Source organism: Hyla sarda, chromosome 2 (genome assembly GCF_029499605.1).
Source record: "Hyla sarda isolate aHylSar1 chromosome 2, aHylSar1.hap1, whole genome shotgun sequence".
NCBI classification, from domain to species: domain Eukaryota; kingdom Metazoa; phylum Chordata; class Amphibia; order Anura; family Hylidae; genus Hyla; species Hyla sarda.
In genome coordinates, this window is record NC_079190.1 from 76,004,412 (window position 1) to 76,031,531 (window position 27,120).

The 27,120-nt window shown below is 45.1% G+C and overlaps 1 protein-coding gene across 3 annotated transcripts in view; it reads left to right on the top strand.

Moving 5' to 3' along the window:
- TAMALIN (trafficking regulator and scaffold protein tamalin) overlaps nt 1–27,120 on the top strand; it is a 65,941-nt gene that overhangs the window by 7,646 nt on the left and 31,175 nt on the right. The window contains exon 1 of one of the 3 annotated variants that reach the window (XM_056562115.1): nt 16,835–17,102. The exons of 1 other annotated variant lie outside the window; for it this stretch is intronic. In XM_056562115.1, the coding sequence (XP_056418090.1) occupies nt 16,845–17,102 (258 nt within the window). In that variant the 5' untranslated portion in view covers nt 16,835–16,844. Of the gene's footprint in view, nt 1–16,834; nt 17,103–17,256; nt 17,455–27,120 lie in introns of those variants that run through there. One more of the 3 variants, XM_056562116.1, reaches the window with a different exon arrangement.

The window sequence follows — 27,120 nt, forward strand, 5'->3', positions numbered from 1 at the left end:
AAGTATTGAGGATATGCATTACATAAAACTTAACTTTTAATAATATTCTTAGGATAAAATATGTGGACCCAACATTTTTTTTAAATCAAACAAAAGGAAAGGTGTGCAAAAAAACACCATGTGCCACCAATACCACCAAGTATTGATGTGATGCAAAGACCTGTAAAAGGTGGAAGGGAACAACGTATGGTTCATTGTAACTGGTGGGGGTAAAAACTTCCCCTGTAAGGCCCTACTCTCGCATTATTAATTCCCTTCTTGGCATGTGGTACTCGCCCTAAAAAGGGCATCCCCAAACAGGAACCTCTCCCTATTTCCACCTAAAACCCTGGGAAATGGCAGTTTCTAGGTGGAAATAGGGAGAGGTTCCTGTGTGGGGCCACCCTTTTTAGGGCGAGTAACACCTACCAAAATGGGAATTAATAATGTGAGAGTGGGGCCTTACAGAGGAAGTTTTACCCCCTCCGGTGACAATGGACCATACGTTGTTCCCTTCCACCTTTTAGAGGTCTTTGCATCACATCAATACTTGGTGGTGTAGGTGGCACATGGTGTTTTTTTGCACACCTTTCCTTTTGTTTGATTTAAAAAAAAAACTTTTGGGTACATATATTTTATCCTAAGAAAAGTTACGTTTTAGCTAATGCATATCCTCAATGCTTACTTGTGGTCTGATGTGGAGGAATGTTTGTAACTGGGGAGCAGCACCTTAAATATATTTTGCACTATCCATATTTATAAAGTATTGGTGTGGCACCATGGTCAATCTACTCTGATGCATCAGGCATTGGTGGGTGGAAATCCTGGCTGATCCATGCCTGATTCATCTTCACAAAGGTCAGTCTCTCCATATTTTTCGTGGATAGACGAGTTCTCCTTGGGGTTACTATGGCCCCCGCCGCACTAAACACCCGCTCTGATGGCACACTACTGGCCAGGCAGGACAGCTTTTCCAGGGCAAACTCTGCTAGTTGCGGCCACAAATAAAGTTTGGCTGCCCAGAAGTCCAGCGGATCTTCAAGTTGTGTTGGCATGGTCATGTCAAGGTATGCCACCACCTGCTGGTTCAGTTCCTGCTTCAGGTCTACCTGCTGCTGATGAGTTACTTCACTATGTGGGTGAAGAAAGCTACTCATCAGCAACTGTAGACCCAGGCTGCTGCTGATTGAGCTGGTACTGCTCCTGCCACCCCTCCCCTCCCCAGCAGCCATGGCAGTGGAAGTTGAGCACAGAGGGCCCCCTGAGTCAGACCTGCAAGAGGATGGACGATGGTGCAGATAGGCATCGGCCAACTGACTACGTAGGATGTCTCTGTAATAGGTCAGTTTGCCCTCCCTCTCAGTGGGTGTGTAAAAGGCCCCCATTTTGTGCCGGTGTCAAGGGTCCAATAAGGTGGAGAGCCAGAAGTCACCCCGCTGCTGAATGGTGACAATTTGGCTGTAACTACGCAAGCAAGTGAGCAGGCATTGTGCCATTTGTGCAAGTGACTTGTAGGGACTCTCTGTCTCCATCTTCACTGTATACTGCATACTAGCTCCTCTGGCTGCTCCTCCTCTCCTGTCAGATGACTAGAAAAACAGCCCATCTCGCAAAACCTAAACTGTGCTCCACTGTGCCCCTCCCCCTCCTCCTCCTCCAGTGCAGCCCCCACAGGGCTCATGTGGCCGTGAGATGTAGGCGCCACGTCTCCAGTGCCCTGACCAGCCATTGTTTCCAACATGTGTTGTAGGAAATGAAGCAGTGGAATGACGTTGTTCATCCCATAATCCTAGCGACTGACTGATAATGTGGCTTCCTCAAAGGGTCTGAGCAAATGTCAGGTGTCACGTATGAGCTGCCGCTGGTTGACATTGAGGATACACAGGGAAGTCCCCCTATCCGCTTGGATCATCAAGAAATCGGTGATGGCTTTTCTCTGTTCGTATAGTCTGTCCAACATATAGAGGGTGCAATTCCAACATGTGGAAACGTCACAAATCAGACTATGTTGGGGGATGCCGTTCTGGCTCTGCTGCTCAAGGAGGGTGTGCTTTGTGGTGTATGAGTGGCTGAAGTGCATGCACAGTTTCCTTCCCATTGTTAGGATGTCTTGCAGATGGGGGAAAACACTTCAGGAACCGCTTGACAACCAGATTGAACACATGTGCCATGCAGGGAGCATGCCTCAGGCTTCCTTGTCGCAACGCAGACAAGATGTTCTTCCCATTGTTGGTCACCATGGTTCCCATTTCCAGTTTTCGTGGAGTAAGCCATGATTCCATTTCTTGATGAATGACTTTTAGCAGTTCCTTCCCTGTGTGACTCCGTTCACCAAGGCAAACCATGTGAAGAACAGCGTGACACTGCCGTGCCCTGCACACATGGTATGCTGAAGGGGCACTGAGACTTGTCCGTGCAGTGGAGGCTGAGGACACGGTGGAGGATGAGGAGGCAGAGTCACACACTGTCACAGGACCAACGGCCTGAGAGTATGGAGGTGGAAGCGGTGTGACCTGTCCAAATTGCTGTTGTGGCTGTGCAGGAACCACATTCACCCAGTGGGCTGTAAAGGACATGTATTGTCCCTGACCGTAGTTACAGCTACACACGTCGGCGCTGCCGTGCACTTTGGTACACACCGACAGGCTCAAGGACTGGCCCACCTTCTCTTCCATGAAATTGGGCAGGGCCGGTACTGCCTTCTCCACAAAGAAATGATGGCTTGGGACTCTCCACCTCGGCTCGGCACAAGCCATCAGTTCTCTGAAAGGTGCAGAGTCCACCACTTGAAAAGGGAGGGACTGCAACACCAGCAACTTGGACAGGAGTACATTCAGCTCCTGTGTCGTTGGATGAGTGGGCGCATTCTGTTGTCTCTTGGACATGGCTTCACCGGTGCATTGCTGGCGGAATGACTGACTCGAAGTAGGAGGAGCAGGAGCATCTGGAGCGACAGAAGACGGGTATGACACACAGCTCCCCAGAATGGTTTTATGGCATTAAAGGGGTATTCGGGCCAAATACATCTTATGCCCTATGCAAAGGATAAGGTGTAAGATGTCTGATCGCGGGGGTAGCAGCGGACCCCCCCCCCCCCCCTACGATCTCTGTGCAGCACCCGCATTCTATGACGTCACGAGGGGGTGTATGAGACAAAGTGGTTTCCAAGACTGGAGACTCAGCCCCGCATAGAACTGTCCGAAGCATTAGACGTTTGTTATGGGGATTTGCTCCTACTCTGGACAGTTCCTGAGACAAGCAGAGGTGTCAGCATAGAGCACTGTGGTCAGAAAGAAAAGAACAACTCAACTTCAGCAACTGATAACTACTGGAAGGATTAAGATTTTTTAATAGAAGTTATTTACATATCTGTTTAACTTTCTTGAGCCAGTTGATGTGTGTGTCTGTAACAAAGCCACACATTTAAGGCCATGTTCACATGTCTGGAGTTCCGGTTGAATTCAACGGGATTCAGCTGTGCTTTGTACACATTCAGAATTTGTGTGCCAGATGTTTCTGGCGTGGAAATTCCGTTTTCTGTGTAGTTTTGTAACAGCTGGAAACACTGGTCTACAGAGAGCTGGGCATATAAAAACAGATCATAGCTGTTGTATTGTTGGAGACCACTTTCCTAGTAAAGCAATATTTTAAGCCTGTTACAAAAACACGGACTACTGTACTGCACAGACCGGACATTAGTCTTATATATTGTTACCCAGACATAACTTTTATTGGATTGCTTAAGATATGTAATTTTGTGCAATTATTCCTTTATTGCATTAAGTTTCTGTGTATGTATTTCCATGGTTACAGATTACCTACAAACCCTATGTCTAGTCCAAGCCTGCAGTCATTTGTACTCAACTCCTTCTTTTCTACTGTCTAGAAGAGGGGACAGAATATGATTGGAAATTAAAGGGGTATTCCACATACAGTATCCTGCGCATGTCTGATACGTGCATGAGTTGAATCATTTAGTCATTTGGTTTACATTGTAATCTGCAGCATAAAATCTGCAGCTTCAAATCCCTAAGGGTGTATTCACCTGTACAGTATCCTGCACATATTTGATGCGCAGGATTTGAAGCTGCATATTCTATGCTGTAGATTTCAATGTACACTAAATAACTGACACAGTTTTAAATCCTGTGCATCAAAATATGTGGAATACTGTTCATGTGAATACACGTAAATACACACAGGGTATGCTCACACACAATGCATATGCATCAAAATTGACACTGCAAGAAATCTGCCAGGGAGAGGGAAATCTGCTGCGTATGTGCTCGAAGCAGCTTTCCCTGCTGCAGCCCTGTGTGTGCAGTGAGGCTTGGGGGCGGGTCGAGCACACCAATGAAACTGTGACGCGCGCCCGCCTCCAAACCTTACTGCTCACCCGTGACTGCGGCAGAAAAAGCCCTGTTTGTCTGCACCTAGCGCATACGCAACATATTTCCCGCTGTCTGCTTGGTTTCTCACAGCGTCAAATACACTACCTACGCGCTGTGTGCGACCCCACCCTAAAGGTTATATTCCCAGCTGGCAAAGTTACTCCCTATATATAGGGGATAGGGGAAAAGCTGATCAGTTGGGGTTCAACCGCTGGGACTTCTACAATCCTGAGAACCGAGGAAAATTATACCCCCAAATGTATAGAGCGTTAACCATGTATGTGTCGTCAGGGATGTGCTCAGGCATTTTGGAGGGCAGGGTCTCAAGTAAAAAAAAAAAAAGGGCACTTCACTGTGGGTATTATCCCTGTACTGTGACATCACTGTGTGTATTATCCCTCTACTGTGACATCACTGTGTGTCTTATCCCTATACGGTGACATCACTGTGTGTCTTATCCCTGTACTGTGACATCACTGTGTAAGCGCTCTGCGTAGCGCGAAACCTGTCGACTTTATTGGCGTTCTTGTTGCGTGGACCAGCGATCCCGAATAAAACTTCTTGCTGTTCCGTGAGTGCCGTCTGCGACTTCTTCATTCATGTAAGACTACGCTTATGCTTATGGCGGACTGAGCACCGGACTAGTGGCATTCTAGGACCTGACGGTGTAGTGATCCAGAATACTCCAGCAGTACCGTGAGTGCGGCAGTGCCGACGTTTTCCTTCTCCATGTGCTTGGTACTGTGTGTCTTATTCCTGTACTGTGACATCACTGTGTGTATTATCCCTGTACTGTGACATCACTGTGTATATTATCCCTGTACTGTGACATCACTGTGTGTATTATCCCTGTACTGTGACATCACTGTGTATTATCCCTGTACTATGACATCACTGTGTGTATTATCCCTGTACTGTGACATCACTGTGTGTATTATCCCTGTACTGTGACATCATTGTGTGTATTATCCCTGTACTATGACATCACTGTGTGTATTATCCCTGTACTGTGACATCACTGTGTGTATTATCCCTGTACTGTGACATCACTGTGTGTATTATCCCTGTACTGTGACATCACTGTGTGTCTTATCCCTGTACTATGACATCACTGTGTGTCTTATGCCTGTACGGTGACATCACTGTGTGTATTATCCCTGTACTGTGACATCACTGTGTGTATTATCCCTGTACTGTGACATCACTGTGTGTCTTATCCCTGTACTGTGACATCACTGTGTGTCTTATCCCTCTACTGTGACATCACTGTGTGTATTATCCTTGTACGGTGACATCACTATGTATATTATCCATGTACTGTGACATCACTGTGTGTCTTATCCCTCTACTGTGACATCACTGTGTGTATTATCCCTGTACTGTGATATCACTGTCTGTATTATCCCTGTACTGTGACATCACTGTGTGTATTATCCCTCTACTGTGACATCACTGTGTGTATTATCCCTCTACTGTGACATCACTGTGTGTATTATCCCTCTACTGTGACATCATTGTGTGTATTTTCCCTGTACTGTGACATCACTGTGTGCATTATCCCTGTACTGTGATGTCACTATGCAAATTAACCCTGTTTTTTACAAGGATATTGTGCACAGTGACAATACAGTACAGGATTTATATGCATAGTGACATCACAGTATGGGATTAATAGGCACAGGGATGTTACATTACAGGGTTTATATACACAGTGATATCACAGTGCAGTTATAATACACAGTATTGTCACAGAACAGGGATAATACACACAGTGATGTCACAGTACAGAGATACACAGAAAATATATATATTAATGCAGTATATTTTGCCACAATTTTACCTTGATTTTGCTCAAATTGCAGCAAAATTCAATAATATACCTGGGCCCGCTGTTGTATAATTTATTTATTAATGATATAGAGGATGGTATTAACAGCTCTGTTCCTATCTTTGCAGATGACACCAAGCTTTGTAGCACTGTACAGTCTATAGAGGATGTGCATAAGTTACAAGATGACTTGGATAGACTAAGTGTCTGGGCATCCACTTGGCAAATGAGGTTCAATGTGGATAAATGTAAAGTTATGCATCTGGGTACTAATAACCTGCATGCGTCGTATGTCTTAGGGGGGATTAAACTGGCAGAGTCACTGGTAGAGAAGGATCTGGGTGTACTTGTAGATCACAGACTACAGAATAGCATGCAATGTCAGGCTGCTGCTTCCAAAGCCGGCAGGATATTGTCATGTATCAAAAGAGGCATGGACTCAAGGGACAGGGACATAATACTCCCCCTTTATAAAGCATTGGTACGGCCTCACCTGGAATTCGCTGTTCAGTTTTGGTCGCCTGTTCATAAAAGGGACACTGCGGAGTTGGAAAGGGTGCAGAGACGCGCGACTAAACTAATATGGGGCATGGAACATCTTAGCTATGAGGAGCGATTAAAGGAGTTACAATTGTTTAGTCTTGAGAAGAGACGTTTAAGGGGGGATATGATAAACGTATATAAGTATATAAATGGCCCATACAAAAAATATGGAGAAAAACTGTTCTAGGTTAAACCCCCCCAAAGGACGAGGGGGCACTCCCTACGTCTGGAGAAGAAAAGGTTTAGTCTAAAGGGGCGACACGCCTTCTTTACCGTGAGGACTGTGAATTTATGGAACGGTCTACCTCAGGAACTGGTCACAGCAGGAACAATTAACAGCTTTAAAACAGGGTTAGATACATTCCTGGAACAAAATAACATTAATGCTTATGCAGAATTATAAAACTACATCCCTTTCCCTTATCCCCTTACACCCTTCCCTTCAATTCCCTGGTTGGACTTGATGGATGTATGTCTTTTTTCAACCATACTAACTATATAATAGGGCATCAAAGGGCAGGGGCTCTTGCCCCCATTGATGCCTATGTGTGCACATCCCTGTGCATCGTGCCACTCCATTCATTTGGAGGACAGTTTTCCTCCGTATTTGTGATCTGTGGGGGTCCCAGTGATCACACCACCACCAACCTGCTTGTTATATCCTATCATCTGGAAAGGAGATGACTTTATGAGTAGAGAATACCCCTTTATCAATGGCAATTATATTCTTTATTTATATAGCGGCAACTTATTCCCCAGGCCAGCACCATGCAATACAGATAACACACGTACAAACAAAATACAAACGTTAGTCCCTAGAATGTTTGAGTTGTACAAGGGTCCAAGCATCTTCTAAACTCAAACTGTGAATATTTTTTTTTGTTTTGTCTTGAAAAGGTCAGAAGGGACGAGTAATTCTGGGCCAGTGACTGCAAATAATGAAGGTGGCATAGGTCATTGAGCTTGGGACCAAAAGCCATGTTGCCTGTGACTGTGAGCAGGGGGGAGGGTATAGATGAGACAAGTTGTTTGGAGAAATTTGTAGGCTTCCTTTTGTGTTTTGATGATGTTTTTTAATCCAATGGGGCACCTGAAAAAAAGGAGAATGTTTACTATATACTTCCTCACCCTTTTTAATCCACTATTGGAAATGGTATTAAAACCTGCACACAAAACTGTATCACATGTTGTGAAAGCAACCGTAGTAAGTGTACAGAGCTGTAGCTAGTGGGTTCCGGACTGGGGTGATTGCTGATATCGATCAGCAGGCACCCTGCACAAATGCCCAGGGAGGTCATCAGACCCCCCCATGTCGGTGATCGCCGCAAATTGAACGTGAATTCACCCCGCGATTTGCGCCGATCCCAGGTCATACGGGTCTATGGTGACCCGGAAAATAAGGGGGATTGGGGTTGTCCAATCACTGCTAAGGTCATCTAGAAGCGACGAACAATAGCAGAACGGGGGCGGGGGGGGGGTTAACTTTCGGTTTCCCCGTTCTGCCCACCCACAATAGGCAGGGCAGAACGGGGAAACCGAGGAGGACCGATGCCGAAGGTCATTTTACCCATCGGATGTGGCAGCGGGCGGCAATCGGCGGCAGAAGAGGACAGCGATGCGGCTCCCTTTATCCAACGGAAGTCGGTGAGTTGCCTAGCAACATCTGGAGGGCTAAAAGTCTGAGACCACTATACAGTGGTCTCTAAACTGTAGCCCTCCAGATGTTGCAAAACTACAACTCCCAGTATTCCCAGACAGCTGTTTGCTGTGTGGACATGCTGGGATTTGTAGTTTTGCAACAGCTGGAGGGCTACAGTTTGGAGATCACTGTGCAGTGATCTCTAAACTGTGGCCCCCTAGATCTTGCAAAACCACAACTCCCAGCATGCCCACACAGCAGTTTGCTGTCTGGGCATGCTGGGATTTGTAGTTTTGCAACATCTGGAGCGCCACAGTTTGGAGATCACTGTGCAGTGGTCTCTAAATTGTGGCCGTCCAGATGTTGAAAAACTGCAAATCCCAGCATGCCCAGACCGCAAGCTGCTGTGTGGGCATGCTGGGAGTTGTAGTTTTGCTAGATCTAGGGGGCCACAGTTTAGAGACCACTGCACAGTGATCTCCAAACTGCAGCCCTCCAGCTGTTGCAAAACTACAAATGCCAGCATGCCTAAACAGCTATCTCGGCATGCTGGGAGTTGCAGTTTTGCTAGATCTAGGGGGCCACAGTTTAGAGACCACTGCACAGTGATCTCCAAACTGCAGCCCTCCAGCTGTTGCAAAACTACAAATGCCAGCATGCCTAAACAGCTATCTCGGCATGCTGGGAGTTGTAGTTGCGTACCTCCAGCTGTTGCATAACTACATCTCCAGCATGCCCTTCGGCAATCAGTAAATGCTGGGAGTTGTAGTTTTGCAACAGCTGGAGACACTCTGGTTGCTAAAACACTGAGTTAGGTAAGAGAACCTAACTGAAGGTTTTCCAACCAGTGTGCCTCCAGCTGTTGCATAACTACATCTCCAGCATGCCCTTCGGCAATCAGTACATGCTGGGAGTTGTAGTTTTGAAACAGCTGGAGGTTCCCCCCCCCATGTGAATGTACAGGGTACATTCACACGGGCAGGTTTACAGTGAGTTTCCTGCTTCAAGTTTGAGCTGCGGCAAATTTTTCGCCTCAGCGCAAGCTTCTAGCGGGAAACTCACCGTAACCCACCAGTGCGAATGTACCCTAAAAACACTACACTAACACAAAACACTACATATACACCCCCTTACACTGTCCCCCCCAATAAAAATGAAAAACGTATTGCACGGCAGTGTTTCCAAAACACAGCCTCCAGCTGTTGCAAAACAACAACTCCCTGCATTTCCGGACAGCTACTGATTGTCCAGGCATGCTAGGAGTTTAGCAACAGCTGGAGGCACCGTCTTTGGGAATCATTGGCGTAGAATACCCCTATGTCCACCCCTATGCAATCCCTAATTTAGTCCTCAAATGTGCATGGCGCTCTCTCACTTAGGAGTCCTGTCGTATTTCAAGGAAACAGTTTAGGGCCACATATGGGGTATTTCTATACTCGGGAGAAATTTCACTCCAAATTTTGGGGGGCTTTTTCTCCTTTTACCCCTTATGAAAAGGAAAAGTTGGGGTCTACACCAGCCTGTTCGTGTAAAAAAATTTAAAATTTTACACTAACATGCTGGTGTTGCCCCATACTTTTTATTTTCACAAGCGGTAAAAGGAAAAAAAGTCCCCCAAAATTTGTAACGCAATTTCTCCTGAGTACGGAAATACCCCATATGTGGGCGTAAAATGCTCTGCGGGCGCACAACAAGGCTCAGGAGTGAGAGTGCACTATGTACATTTGAGGCCTAAATTGGTGATTTGCACAGTGGTGGCTGATTTTACAGCGGTTCTGACATAAACGAAAAAAATAAATACCCGCATGTGACCCCATTTTTTTTTTACTACACCCCTCACGGAATGTAACAAGGGGTATAGTGAGCCTTAATACCCCACAGGTGTTTGACGAATTTTCGTTAAAGTTGGATGGGAAAATGAAAAAAAAAAAAGTGTTTCACTAAAATCCTGGTGTTACCCTAAATTTTACATTTTCACAAGGGAAAATAGGAAAAAAGCCCCCCAAAATTTGTAACCCCATTTCTTCTGAGTAAGAGCATACCCCATATGTGGATGTAAAGTGCTCTGCGGGCGAACTACAATGCTCAGAAGAGAAGGAGCGCCATTGGGCTTTTGATGAGAAAATTTGTCCGGAATTGAAGGCCACGTGTGTTTACAAAGCCCCCATAGTGCCAAAACAATGGACCCCCCCCCACATGTGACCACATTTTGGAAACTACACCCCTCACATAATTTAATTAGGGGTACAGTGAGCATTTAAGCCCCACTGGTGTCTGATAGATTTTTGGAACAGTGGTCCATGAAAATGAAAAAAAATGTTTTTCATTTGCACAGCCCATTGTTCCAAAGATCTGTCAAACATCAGTGGGGTATAAAGACTCACTGCACCCCTTATTAAATTATGTGAGGTGTGTAGTTTCCAAAATGGGGTCACATGTGGGGGGGGGTCCACTGTTCTGGCACCACGGGGGGCTTTGTAAACGCACATGGCCCCTGACTTCCATTCCAAACAAATTCTCTTTCAAAAGGCTCAATGGTGCTGCTCCTCTTCTGAGCATTGTAGTTCGCCAGCAGGGCACTTGACATCCACACATGGGGTATTTCCATACTCAGAAGAAATGGAGTTACACATTTTTGGGGTAATTTACTCCTATTACCCCTTGAAAAAATGTAAAATTTTGGGGAAAAAATGCATTTTAGTGAAAAAAAAATGTTTTTCATTTACACATCCAACTTTAACAAAAAGTCGTCAAACACCTGTGAGGTGTTAAGGCTCCCTGTACCCATTGTTACATCCTAACATGTGGTATTTCCATATTCAGAAGAGATGTTACAAATTTTGAGGGACATTTTTTCCCATAAGGGTACATTCCCACACGACGTATTTGCTGCGTATTTGCTGCTGCGTATTTTATTTTCTCTGTTGAAGTCAATGGGTAGGAAAATACGCAGCACCAAATACGCAGCAAATACGCAGCAAAATACGCCGTGTGGGAACATACCCTTACCCTGTGTAAAAATTGTAAATTTGGGGGGCAAAATGCACTTTAATGAAAAAAATGTTTTTTCATTTACACATCCGAATTTAACGAAAAGTTGGCAAACAGCTGTGGGGTGTTAAGGCTCACTGGACCCCTTGTTATGTGCCTTGAGAGGTGTAGTTTCCAAAATGGTATGCCATAGGGGGGGGGGGGGGGTGTTCTGCTGTTCTGGCACCATAGGGGCTTCCTAAATGTGACATGCCCCCCAAAAACCATTTCAGAAAAACTCAGTCTCCAAAATCCCATTGTCGCTCCTTCCCTTCTGAGCCCTCTACTGCGCCCGCAGAACACTTTACATCCACATATGAGGTCTTTCCTTACTCGAGAGAAATTGGGTTACAAATTTTGAGAGGATTTTTCTCCTTTTACCCCTTGTAAAAATTCAAAAACTGGGTCTACAAGAACATGCGAGTGTAAACAATTTAGATTTTGAATTTTCTCCTTCACTTTGCTGCTATTCCTGTGAAACACCTAAAGGGTTAACAAACTTTCTGAATGTCATTTTGAATGCTTTTTAGGGGTGCAGTTTTTATAATGGGGTCATTTGTGGGGTATTTCTAATAAGAAAGCCCTTCAAATCCACTTCAAACCTGATTTGGTCCATGAAAAATTCCAATTTTTAAAGTTTTGTGAAAAATGTGAAAACTTCTGCTGAATCAAAACATACTTCATTTGGAATGTCTATTTTCCTTACAAGCAGAGAGCTTTAAAGTTAGAAAAATTCAAAATTTTCTATTTTTTCTTAAAATTTTTGAATTTTCCACCAAGAAATGATGCAAGTATCGATGAAATTTTACCACTAACATAAAGTAGAATATGTCATGAAAAAACTATCTCGAAATCAAAATGAAAGGTAAAAGCATCCTAGAGTTATTAATGCTTAAAGTGACAGTGGTCAGAATTGCAAAAAACGCTCTGGTGCTTAAAGGGGTACTCCGGTGAAAACCTTTTTTCTTTTAAATCAGCTGGTGCCAGAAAGTTAAACATATTTGTAAATGACTTCTATTAAAAAATCTTAATCCTTCAAGTACTTATTAGCTGCTGAATGCTACAGAGGAAATTCCTTTCTTTTTGGAACACTGATGACATCACGAGCACAGTGCTCTCTGCTGACATCTCTGTCCATTTTAGCAAACGTGCATAGCAGATGTGTGCTAAGGGCAGCATGGTGGCAGCCTTGGGTTCAAATCCCACTAAGGACCACAATAAATAAATAAAGACTTATTATTATTATTATTATAATGTCAGCAGAGAGCACTGTGCTCGTGATGTCATCAGAGGCATTCCAAAAAGAAAAGAATTTCCTCTGTAGTATTCATCAGCTAATAAGTACAGGAAGGATTAAGATTTTTTAATAGAAGTAATTTACAAATATGTTTAACTTTCCAGAGCCAGTTGATTTAAAAGAAAAAAGGTTTTCACTGGAGTACCCCTTTAAGGCCAAAATGGGCCTGGTCCTTAAGGGGTTAAGTATACTGTGTAACAAGCTCCTTCTGTTGTTTTCAGCCTCCTAAATTGCCCAGTGTCTGTCTGGTACCAAAATCTGCAGCATTTTAGGGTTCATTCACACTGTGGATTTTCCAAGCAAAATTCACTTGGAAAATATGGTGCAGCAGCCTTCCATTGTTCTCAACAGGATTCTGCTTTATTATTCCCTCTACGGAAATTAACCTGCAGATACGCTTTGAATTTGTTGCGGATTTTTCCTGTGCATCAAAAGGGGTTGTTAAGGACCAGAAAAATACTGATTATTTCATGCAAAAATTGTGTGTAGTACTGCAGTTTAGTCCCATTCACTTCAAGAACTGTTCGAAGGAGAAGAGTTTTGCTATAGGGATATGATCATGCTCTGGACAGTTCCTGACAAAGGTGGCAGCACAGAGCACTGTGGTCAGAATGGAAAGAACTACACAACTTCCTCTGTGGCATACAGCAGCTGATAAGTACTGGAAGGATTAAGAATTTTAAATAAAAATAATTTACAAATCTGCTTAACTTTCTGGCGCCAGTTGATTTGAAAAATTTTCCTAAAAAATGCCCCTTTAAAGGGGTAGTCCAGTGGTGAAAAACTTAACCCCTATCCTAAGGATAGGGGATAAGTTTGAGATCGCGGGGGTCCGACCGCTGGGGCCCCCTGCGATCTCTCTGTACGGGGCCCCGGCTCTCCAGCCAGATAGCGGGTGTCGACCCCCGCACGAAGCGGCAGCCAACACGCCCCCTCAATATATCTCTATGGCAGAGCCGGAGATTGCTGAAGGCAGCGCTTCGGCTCTGCCATACAGTTGTATTGAGGGGGCGTGTCGGCCGTTGCTTCTGCGGAGGTCGACACGCCCCCTTCCCGCGGGCTGTCGGGGCTCCGTACAGGAGATCGCAGGGGGCCCCAGCGGTCAGACCCCCCGCGATCTCAAACTTATCCCCTATCCTTAGGATAGGGAATAAGTTGTTCACCACTGGGTTCACCACTGGACTACTCCTTTAAGGCCAGTTTTTACATGTATACGTATAAGAATATGTCCGTTATATGGATCGATAACATAGTCTAGATGCCTCTATGTCTCTTTCCATAGACAACAATGGGCTGAGTCCAACCACCAGAAGATAAACGTGCTGCATTTTTAAAATATGCGCAGATATTGTACGGCCACACGAATAGCGCTATAGATTAACATAAACTGATGGTAATATGGACTTAAAATGCATTTGCGTGACAGAGGCCTAATATATAGGGGTGAAATCTACTGTGAAATCCGACAAGTAGATTTAGCCTTCGGATCTGCACTAGATTTTTATGCGTCTCCTCCTATTGTTAGGTTGGGTGTTGTTTTGTTGGAGGTGTGAATTCAATGATTCAGGAGCCCCTGACATGTAAAGACATGTAACAAGAGGGTCTTCTTTATACAATAGCCATTGGGTCACAGGTAGGGGAACATTTACGGTAGCAGCAATGTGAGATCATCAAATGTTAAACCACACTCTGTAATGAATGCAGCGCATATTGACCTACAGTGTGGCTATTAAAGGGGTACTCCAGTTTAGGAAAATGTATCCCCTATCCAAAGAATAGAGCAGTGGTCTCCAACCTGCGGACCTCCAGATTTTGCAAAACTACAACTCCCAGCATGCCCGGACAGCCGTTGAGTTGGAGCACCGTACAGGAGATTGCGGGGAGTCCCAGCAGTCGGACCCCCCTGATCAGACACTTATTCTCTATTCCAGGGGTCTCCAACCTGCGGACCTCCAGATTTTGCAAAACTACAACTCCCAGCATGCCCGGACAGCCGTTGAGTTGGAGCACCGTACAGGAGATTGCGGGGAGTCCCAGCAGTCGGACCCCCCTGATCAGACATTTATTCTCTATTCCAGTGGTCTCCAACCTGCGGACCTCCAGATTTTGCAAAACTACAACTCCCAGCATGCCCGGACAGCCGTTGGCTGTCCGGGCATGCTGGGAGTTGTAGTTTTGCAACATATGGAGGTCCGCAGGTTGAAGACCACTGGAATAGAGGATAAGTGTCTGATCAGGGGGGTCCGACTGCTGGGACTCCCCGCAATCTCCTGTACGGTGCTCCAACTCTCTTCATGCACAGAACGGGGCACATGCCGTCAATGCATCTCTATGGGAGAGCCAAGGCGCTGTACTCGTGTATCTCCTGCTCTCCCATAGAGATGCATGGAGGGGACGTGTCGGCCACCGCTTCCTGTGGCAGTCGACACAGCTCTGTTCATAGGGAGAGCCGGGGTGCCGGGCAGAAGATCGCGAAGGCTCCCAGCGGTTGGACTCACACTTGTTGCCTATCCTTTGAGTAGGGGATACATTTTACCAAACTGGACTACTCCTTTGTAGCTCCAAGGCAACTTTGGTCATGTGACCTGAAAATCGTAATGTGGCACTATAACATCACATCTAATGATTGTCACCGTGGTTGTGATGCCACTTGTGTATTGCGAAATGACAGCTGCATAATTTAGATTCCACACCACTTTTTTTGTGCCGTTTTTTTGGCCAGAAAAAAAAAAAACGCCACAAAAAAATGCTCTCTCATTTTTCACTACCAAAATGTTTACTCCCAAGTTTTTGTGCCTTTCACTCCCAAATTTTAGACGCTCTTGGATGCAGTGGTCACTAATTTATCATTTGCGAATACCCTCTGCTGCTCTAGAAACCTTCTTTACAATATATGAAATGGCATTGGGAAGTATTTTTGATAGTTTTGGCGCACTTGTGATCTGCTTGGTTGCTATGGGCAACTCAACAACTTTTCCTCTGCACAGGATTTGATCAATCTCCCCCTCCCAGCGTGTTTTACTATAGGCATTTTTTCTTCGGCGTTTTATCTCCCTGCCCTATTTTCGACAGTGGTCGCAGCCCTTCCCATACACTTTCGTTGAGGGGGCGGGCGTGACCTCACGAGGGGGCGGGCGTGACCTCACGAGGGGGCGGGTGTGACGTCACGAGGGGGAGGGTGTGACGTCACAAGGGGGCGGCCTCGAACACGGAAGCCCGCACACAGCGTTCGGAGTAATAAACTTCCGGACGCTGCAAGCGGAGCTCCGGGAGGCAGGGCAGTGGAGAACCCCTTTAAGTCAGATGACTGAAGGATTTCTAATAAACATTTGGGGAAGGAGAAAAACCTTTCTCCCATAGAGGTCTATAGGTACTTTCACAGCATCGAAACCCCCTGCAGGAGATCTTCTGCAAGTTACGCTAGCATTCACTTCAATGGGTCCGCCCAGAGTCCGCAATAGTGTCGGTGAAGTGAATGGTAGCGTCATTTGCCGCAGCAGGTAACCCCCTGGGAGTTACGATCGTGTAAATACTCTATGGATAAACAAAAACGCCATACCGCCACATGCTCCGAAAGCCCCAAAAACGCCACAAGAGCCTAAAAACGCCACAAAATGGTAGAAAAAACGCCAAAATAAAAACCGCCATGTGTGTCTGATGTTTCACACTTCCCTATTGTCTCCCAGTTAACATCAGTTTGCAGCATTTTTGGCCCCCATACAGTGAACATGGCATTTTTGGCGGTGGTTTTTCCCCAAAAATGTCAAATAGAATCCCAGCCGGATGGAATGTCGATTTTCCAAAATTGTTCAATGCTATAACTTCCCTGTCTGGGCATGCTGGGTGTTGTAGTTTTGCAATAGCTGGTGGCACACTGGTTGGGGAAAACAGCCTTAAAGCCAGATAGCCTTATCAGCTGCAGATATTATTATTACATTATTATTATTAATACTAATTATAATAATCCTGCACATCAATGTCTATGATCCCGATGATGCTGATCTCACGGTGAGCAGGATAAAGCGCACGCCCATCATTAGCCTCTGATCACACAGGACGGTGTGGCAGGCACATGCTCTCCATTCAAGGGGGCGTGTCCTGGAGTGTTGGCCCCGCCCCCGAGCTCAGTTATATGTGATGTGCCGGGCCCCGCCCCCCAGCAGACACACTAGGAGCTGCAGGCAGCAGGTTGTAGCAGCAGCAGCTGCCGGGACAGCGATGACTTTCAGGCGGCTGAAGAAGGTGCAGCTCAGGGAGTACGCGGTGCCGCCGGACCAAGCCATATACCGGGAGAGGGACAAGGCTGAGCCCTACATGGCGCTGAGCACGTACAGGACGGATGACATGTACAAGGCGCTGGTGGTCTCCGGCGGGACTCTGCCCAGGGCTAAGAAGGTAATCACACATTGCGGTTGTCACGGTGTTTTCTGCACAGTGTGAATGCAGTGGCGGCAATTACTGCGGCACCTGGGGGCGGTCAGCGGTGAAAGGGTTACACGGAGGAGCGTGCTCTCTATAGAGGCATAGCCCCGGGGCTGACCCCCGCAGGGAGGAACGTGTCCTTCTGTTGTCATGGTGCCTTCTATAGGGATGCAACTTGGCTCTCCAGGGGTTAACGTGCAGCCCCCTATTATATAGGCGAGGGGGGCAGTGACCTATTGTTATGGGCTCCATTGTCTGCTGCCACTTGTCTGGGGACTGGACCTGGGATATGGCTGCAAGACCTGCGATAAGTGCCTGACCTATGGTAAAACAGTGTGAGCATAGTCCCTGACCTGTAATAACAGTACCTGACCTATGGTAAGAGTATAACAGTGTGAGCATAGTGCCTGACCTGTAATAACAGTACCTGACCTGTAATAACAGTACCTGACCTGTAATAACAGTACCTGACCTGTAATAACAGTACCTGACCTGTAATAACAGTACCTGTCCTGTAATAACAGTACCTGACCTATGGTAAGAGTATAACAGTGTGAGCATAGTGCCTGACCTGTAATAACAGTACCTGACCTGTAATAACAGTACCTGACCTGTAATAACAGTACCTGACCTATGGTAAAACAGTGTGAGCATAGTCCCTGACCTGTAATAACAGTACTTGACCTGTAATAACAGTACCTGACCTATGGTAAGAGTATAACAGTGTGAGCATAGTGCCTGACCTGTAATAACAGTGCCTGACCTGTAATAACAGTGCCTGACCTGTAATAACAGTACCTGACCTGTAATAACAGTACCTGACCTGTAATAACAGTACCTGACCTGTAATAACAGTACCTGACCTATGGTAAAACAGTGTGAGCATAGTCCCTGACCTGTAATAACAGTACCTGACCTGTAATAACAGTACCTGACCTATGGTAAGAGTATAACAGTGTGAGCATAGTACCTGACCTGTAATAACAGTACCTGACCTGTAATAACAGTACCTGACCTGTAATAACAGTACCTGACCTGTAATAACAGTACCTGACCTGTAATAACAGTACCTGACCTGTAATAACAGTACCTGACCTATGGTAAAACAGTGTGAGCATAGTCCCTGACCTGTAATAACAGTACTTGACCTGTAATAACAGTACCTGACCTATGGTAAGAGTATAACAGTGTGAGCATAGTGCCTGACCTGTAATAACAGTGCCTGACCTGTAATAACAGTACCTGACCTGTAATAACAGTACCTGACCTGTAATAACAGTACCTGACCTGTAATAACAGTACCTGACCTATGGTAAGAGTATAACAGTGTGAGCATAGTGCCTGACCTGTAATAACAGTACCTGACCTGTAATAACAGTACCTGACCTGTAATAACAGTACCTGTCCTGTAATAACAGTACCTGACCTATGGTAAGAGTATAACAGTGTGAGCATAGTGCCTGACCTGTAATAACAGTACCTGACCTGTAATAACAGTACCTGACCTGTAATAACAGTACCTGACCTATGGTAAAACAGTGTGAGCATAGTCCCTGACCTGTAATAACAGTACTTGACCTGTAATAACAGTACCTGACCTATGGTAAGAGTATAACAGTGTGAGCATAGTGCCTGACCTGTAATAACAGTGCCTGACCTGTAATAACAGTGCCTGACCTGTAATAACAGTGCCTGACCTGTAATAACAGTGCCTGACCTGTAATAACAGTGCCTGACCTGTAATAACAGTACCTGACCTGTAATAACAGTACCTGACCTATGGTAAAACAGTGTGAGCATAGTCCCTGACCTGTAATAACAGTACCTGACCTGTAATAACAGTACCTGACCTGTAATAACAGTACCTGACCTGTAATAACAGTACCTGTCCTGTAATAACAGTACCTGACCTATGGTAAGAGTATAACAGTGTGAGCATAGTGCCTGACCTGTAATAACAGTACCTGACCTGTAATAACAGTACCTGACCTGTAATAACAGTACCTGACCTATGGTAAAACAGTGTGAGCATAGTCCCTGACCTGTAATAACAGTACTTGACCTGTAATAACAGTACCTGACCTATGGTAAGAGTATAACAGTGTGAGCATAGTGCCTGACCTGTAATAACAGTGCCTGACCTGTAATAACAGTGCCTGACCTGTAATAACAGTACCTGACCTGTAATAACAGTACCTGACCTGTAATAACAGTACCTGACCTGTAATAACAGTACCTGACCTATGGTAAAACAGTGTGAGCATAGTCCCTGACCTGTAATAACAGTACCTGACCTGTAATAACAGTACCTGACCTATGGTAAGAGTATAACAGTGTGAGCATAGTACCTGACCTGTAATAACAGTACCTGACCTGTAATAACAGTACCTGACCTGTAATAACAGTACCTGACCTGTAATAACAGTACCTGACCTGTAATAACAGTACCTGACCTATGGTAAAACAGTGTGAGCATAGTCCCTGACCTGTAATAACAGTACTTGACCTGTAATAACAGTACCTGACCTATGGTAAGAGTATAACAGTGTGAGCATAGTGCCTGACCTGTAATAACAGTGCCTGACCTGTAATAACAGTACCTGACCTGTAATAACAGTACCTGACCTGTAATAACAGTACCTGACCTGTAATAACAGTACCTGACCTATGGTAAGAGTATAACAGTGTGAGCATAGTGCCTGACCTGTAATAACAGTACCTGACCTGTAATAACAGTACCTGACCTGTAATAACAGTACCTGTCCTGTAATAACAGTACCTGACCTATGGTAAGAGTATAACAGTGTGAGCATAGTGCCTGACCTGTAATAACAGTACCTGACCTGTAATAACAGTACCTGACCTGTAATAACAGTACCTGACCTATGGTAAAACAGTGTGAGCATAGTCCCTGACCTGTAATAACAGTACTTGACCTGTAATAACAGTACCTGACCTATGGTAAGAGTATAACAGTGTGAGCATAGTGCCTGACCTGTAATAACAGTGCCTGACCTGTAATAACAGTGCCTGACCTGTAATAACAGTGCCTGACCTGTAATAACAGTGCCTGACCTGTAATAACAGTGCCTGACCTGTAATAACAGTACCTGACCTGTAATAACAGTACCTGACCTATGGTAAAACAGTGTGAGCATAGTCCCTGACCTGTAATAACAGTACCTGACCTGTAATAACAGTACCTGACCTGTAATAACAGTACCTGACCTATGGTAAGAGTATAACAGTGTGAGCATAGTACCTGACCTGTAATAACAGTACCTGACCTGTAATAACAGTACCTGACCTGTAATAACAGTACCTGACCTGTAATAACAGTACCTGACCTATGGTAAAACAGTGTGAGCATAGTCCCTGACCTGTAATAACAGTACTTGACCTGTAATAACAGTACCTGACCTATGGTAAGAGTATAACAGTGTGAGCATAGTGCCTGACCTGTAATAACAGTGCCTGACCTGTAATAACAGTACCTGACCTGTAATAACAGTACCTGACCTGTAATAACAGTACCTGACCTGTAATAACAGTACCTGACCTGTAATAACAGTACCTGACCTGTAATAACAGTACCTGACCTGTAATAACAGTACCTGACCTGTAATAACAGTACCTGACCTGTAATAACAGTACCTGACCTATGGTAAAACAGTGTGAGCATAGTCCCTGACCTGTAATAACAGTACCTGACCTATGGTAAGAGTATAACAGTGTGAGCATAGTGCCTGACCTGTAATAACAGTACCTGACCTGTAATAACAGTGCCTGACCTATGGTAAAACAGTGTGAGCATAGTGCCTAACCTGTAATAACAGTACCTGACATATGGTAAGAGTATAAGTGTGAGCATAGTGCCTAACCTGTAATAACAGTACCTGACCTATGGTAAGAGTATAACAGTGTGAGTATAGTGCCTAACCTGTAATAACAGTACCTGACCTATGGTAAGAGTATAACAGTGTGAGTATAGTGCCTGACCTGTAATAACAGTACCTGACCTATGGTAAGAGTATAACAGTGTGAGCATAGTGCCTAACCTGTAATAACAGTACCTGACCTATGGTAAGAGTATAACAGTGTGAGTATAGTGCCTAACCTGTAATAACAGTACCTGACCTATGGTAAGAGTATAACAGTGTGAGTATAGTGCCTAACCTGTAATAACAGTACCTGACCTATAGTAAGAGTATAACAGTGTGAGCATAGTGCCTAACCTGTAATAACAGTACCTGACCTATAGTAAGAGTATAACAGTGTGAGCATAGTGCCTGACCTGTAATAACAGTACCTGACCTGTAATAACAGTACCTGACCTATGGTAAGAGTATAACAGTGTGAGCATAGTGCCTAACCTGTAATAACAGTACCTGACCTGTATTAACAGTACCTGTCCTACCAGAAGAGTATAACAGTGTAATAACAGTACCTGATATCTTGTATGAGTATAGTACCTAACCTGTAATAACAGTACCTGACCTATGGTAAGAGTATAACAGTGTGAGCATAGTGCCTAACCTGTAATAACAGTACCTGACCTGTATTAACAGTACCTGTCCTACCAGAAGAGTATAACAGTGTAATAACAGTACCTGATATCTTGTATGAGTATAGTACCTAACCTGTAATAACAGTACCTGACCTATGGTAAGAGTATAACAGTGTAATAAGTGTGAGTATAGTGCCTAACCTGTAATAACAGTACCCGACATCGTGTATGAGTATAGTGCCTAACCTGTAATAACAGTACCCGACATCGTGTATGAGTATAGTGCCTAACCTGTAATAACAGTACCCGACATCGTGTATGAGTATAGTGCCTAACCTGTAATAACAGTACCCGACATCGTGTATGAGTATAGTGCCTAACCTGTAATAACAGTACCCGACATCGTGTATGAGTATAGTGCCTAACCTGTAATAACAGTACCTGACCTATGGTACTGTGTCTGGCCTATGTTAATCATAGTGTCGGGAGTGTTGTATATGGCTATAATTGTAATGCTGGTATCTGTCTTGTGTGCTATGTACTCTTTTATGTCCTATAAAAACAGTACATGTCCTGTGTGGCTCATATACTGTTATGTCCTATAATACCAGTGCCTGTGTGTGGTCATGTACTCTCTGCTGTCTTGAATGCATCCTGTACTGTCTCCTGCCCTTTAATACCGGTCCTGTGGGAGGTCATGTACTCTCTTCTGTCCTATAATAACAGTACCTGTCCGTGTTACTGTCCTATAATAACAGTACCTGTCCCGTGTTGCTGTCCTATAATAACAGTACCTGTCCCGTGTTGCTGTCCTATAATAACAGTACCTGTCCCGTGTTGCTGTCCTATAATAACAGTACCTGTCCCGTGTTGCTGTCCTATAATAACAGTACCTGTCCCGTGTTGCTGTCCTATAATAACAGTACCTGTCCCGTGTTGCTGTCCTATAATAACAGTACCTGTCCCGTGTTGCTGTCCTATAATAAGACAGCAGCAAGGGACAGGTACTGTTATTGCAGGACAGGGGCATGGGACAGGTACTGTTATTGCAGGACAGGAGCACGGTAGAGGTACTGTTGTTGCAGGACAGCAGCACGGTAGAGGTACTGTTATTGTAGGACAGCAGCACGGTAGAGGTACTGTTATTGTAGGACAGCAGCACGGTAGAGGTACTGTTATTGTAGGACAGCAGCACGGTAGAGGTACTGTTATTGTAGGACAGCAGCACGGTAGAGGTACTGTTATTGTAGGACAGCAGCACGGTAGAGGTACTGTTATTGTAGGGCAGCAGCACGGTAGAGGTACTGTTATTGTAGGGCAGCAGCACGGTACAGGTACTGTTATTGTAGGGCAGCAGCACGGTACAGGTACTGTTATTGTAGGGCAGCAGCACGGTACAGGTACTGTTATTGTAGGGCAGCAACACGGTACAGGTACTGTTATTGTAGGGCAGCAACACGGTACAGGTACTGTTATTGTAGGACAGCAACACGGTACAGGTACTGTTATTGTAGGACAGCAACACGGTACAGGTACTGTTATTGTAGGGCAGCAGCACGGTACAGGTACTGTTATTGTAGGGCATCAGCACGGTACAGGTACTGTTATTGTAGGACAGCAGCACGGTACAGGTACTGTTATTGTAGGGCAGCAGCACGGTACAGGTACTGTTATTGTAGGACAGCAACACGGTACAGGTACTGTTATTGTAGGACAGCAACACGGGACAGGTACTGTTATTGTAGGACAACAGCACGGTACAGGTACTGTTATTGTAGGACAGCAGCACGGGACAGGTACTGTTATTGTAGGACAGCAACACGGGACAGGTACTGTTATTGTAGGACAGCAGCACGGGACAGGTACTGTTATTATGGGACAGGTACTGTAATTATAGGACAGCAGCACGGGACAGGTACTGTTATTATAGGACAGCAGCATGGTACAGGTATTGTTATTGTAGGACAGCAACACGGGACAGGTACTGTTATTGTAGGACAGCAACACGGGACAGGTACTGTTATTGTAGGACAACAGCACGGGACAGGTACTGTTATTGTAGGACAGCAGCACGGTACAGGTACTGTAATTATAGGACAGCAGCACGGGACAGGTACTGTTATTATGGGACAGGTACTGTAATTATAGGACAGCAGCACGGGACAGGTACTGTAATTATAGGACAGCAGCACGGGACAGGTACTGTAATTATAGGACAGCAGCACGGGACAGGTACTGTAATTATAGGACAGCAGCACGGGACAGGTACTGTAATTATAGGACAGCAGCACGGGACAGGTACTGTAATTATAGGACAGCAGCACGGGACAGGTACTGTTATTATAGGACAGCAGCACGGGACAGGTACTGTTATTATAGGACAGCAGCACGGGACAGGTACTGTTATTATAGGACAGCAGCACGGGACAGGTACTGTTATTATAGGACAGCAGCACGGGACAGGTACTGTTATAATAACAGTACCTGTCCCGTGTTGCTGTCTTATAATAACAGTACCTGTCCCGTGTTGCTGTCTTATAATAACAGTACCTCTCTTCTCCTCATATCCTATAATACCAGTACCTGTCCTTTGCTGCTGTCTTATAAAAACAGTACCTGTCCCGTGTTGCTGTCTTATAAAAACAGTACCTCTCTTATCCTCCTATCCTATAATGCCAGTACCGGTCCTGTGCTCCTATAATAACAGTACCTGTCCTATGTGGGTCATACTCTGACGCTCTCCTATAGTACCAGTACCTGTCCTGTGCTCCTGTCCTATAATAACAGTACCTGTCCCGTGCTCCTGTCCTATGTGGGTCATACTCTGACGCTCTCCTGTGTGCTCCAGTGAACAGTGCTCTCACTAACCTCCTCTGTATCACTGTTCACCTTCCTCGGTATAGACAGCTGGAGATATAATTGTACATCGTTCTATCCTTCTCATGTATCTGCTGATCTTTATTAGTAATTCTATGGTGTGAGCGCTCGTTTGTCCTCGCCTCCTATACGCATGAAGTAAGCGAGAAATACCGCGGACTCTCTCAGCGCTGCATCTCCAGTAATAGGTGTCCTAGACGATCACGCATCCGGCGTCTGACATTTACATCTCTAGACGCTTCCTCGTGGTAAACCTTGCTGGCCACAACTTCTTGCTTCAGCTTTGTTCTCACAATAAACCTGTAATGCACAAATATGAGTGTACGTATACCGTACACCTGTACATGGGGGGGGGGGGGGGGGGGGGGAAAGAGACTGTCATTGACCGCTCATGCGTATGGCAGACGCACATGGGCACATGCGTGCAGTGGTGCGCAGTTATTACAAGAAGGGATCATTATGGCCATTTATTACCCATTGTATATATCGGAATTGTGATATAGCTTTTCCATTCTGACACCTAATGGGTGGCAATTGTGTGCCACTTTATGGTGCCCCTGTGCAAGTTGTTGGTCACATGACAAAATTATGTGTGAGTCAGTGTAAAAGCGGAGACATCCCAAGGTATAAGATTTCTATGGGTGCCAGGTTCAGAATCTGTCCTGTTGCAAAAGTACAACTCCCAGCATGCCCGGACAGCCGTTGGCTGTCCGGGCATGCTGAGAGTTGTACTTTTGCAACATCAGGGGGGGGCACAGTTTGGAGACCACTGTTATAGAGGAATTCTCATGGTAAGCGAGGCCCCCAGCCTTCACTAGGACACACTTTATTAATAGCAGGTGTGTATGTAATTGACTTGACGGGTCCTTTCTTGTGGATCCCTCCTAGAATAGGGGGCCCAAGAGCCTTTCAAGAAGGATTTATTGCCTAAATGCTGTTTAATTGGCCATAGTGAGACCACCAGAGCCTGAAACCTGAACAGCTCAGAAGGTCCTGCTTTGAAGTTCGGCTTTGAGCACGTGCGCTGTATACTGCACGTACATGTGCTCGGTGGTGGCGGTCTTGTGTTTTATACTCGTGCAGATTACGTGCCTTCACGAACCCTTGTGTTTGGACATGGGCCGGTTTCACATTAGCGTTAATACAGACTCATTATGGCACATGTATTACGGAGGAATCAGGATAGCCACTTGTCATGGAGCCATCTCATCTTACTGGAGGAGATCAATGGTCACCCCCAACCCTGGGGTCAAGTCCTGGGAAAATAAGTGTGGGAACTCACCCAAGATTTTCACTCAATGGTTGGTCCTGCAGGACTCCTGCTAATGGGAACAGTGTTCCTGCTGGACAAAGTGCAGGAACTCCGTTCCCACAAATTCTTGCAGGACTTGAGCCATGCTCCAACTGGTCTACAGCCAGAGGTTATGCCTAAAATGACAGCTAGTCTTTATACTTGTGTCACACGAGTGCGATGGACTATGGGAACAGTCAGACCACTCTTGAGAGCAAGTTCTTCTATCTCTAGGTTCTGGATTATGATAGTCCTTGTTTGGTCCCCCTGTCCTCATTCATGTAGTAGTCTTACTCTTTATACATGTTCTCAATGCACTGAATCCAATGACCCCCCCCCCTCCCAATCCCCAATTGTTGTTAAAGGGGTACTCCGGTGAAAACCTTTTTTCTTTTAAATCAACTGGTGGCAGAAAGTTAAACATATTTGTAAATTACTTCTATTAAAAAAATCTTAATCCTTCCAGTACTTATTACCTGTTGAATGCTACAGAGGAAATTCCTTTCTTTTTGGAACACTGATGACATCACGAGCACAGTGCTCTCTGCTGACATCTCTGCCCATTTTAGCAACCATGAATAGCAAATGTATGCTAAGGGCAGCATGGTGGCTCAGTGGGGAGCACTGCTGCCTTACAGTGCTGGGGACTTGGGTTCAAATCCCACTAAGGACAACAATAAATAGTGTTATTATTATTATTATAATGTAAGCAGAGAGAACTGTGATCGTGATGTCATCAGAGAGCATTCCAAAAAGAAAAGAATTTCCTCTGTAGTATTCAGCAGCAAATAAGTACCTGAAGTATTAAGATTTTTTAATAGAAATAATTTACAAATATGTTTAACTTTCTGCCACCAGTTGATTTAAAAGAAAAAAGGTTTTCACCGGAGTACCCCTTGGTGGTAGGGACTTGGGCCCCCAACAATATAATTTTCTATCTAGATTTCTATGACTTTGCTGAAGCCTATGTCAACAATACGTAGATTGGAAACAGTGTTCCCGCTGTAAAAAAAAAAAAGTGCAGGAACTCAGTTCCCACACTTTACTGCAGGACTTGAGCCCTGGATGTTTGGCTACAAAAATGCTACAGCTGGTCACACAAGGGCCCGTCCAGCTCTCCGGGATCTAGTGACAAGTATAAACTCTGGATGTGGATACGTATTGGATGAGATCCATCGCTCTTCAACTTGGGCCAAGCATCTGCAATAACAAGAAAGGAACTTTTAGCTCAATTATATAATAGCTATCCCAAACATTGTGCCTCCAGCTGTTGGAAAACTACAAGTCCCAGCATGCCCAGACAGCCGAAGGCTGTC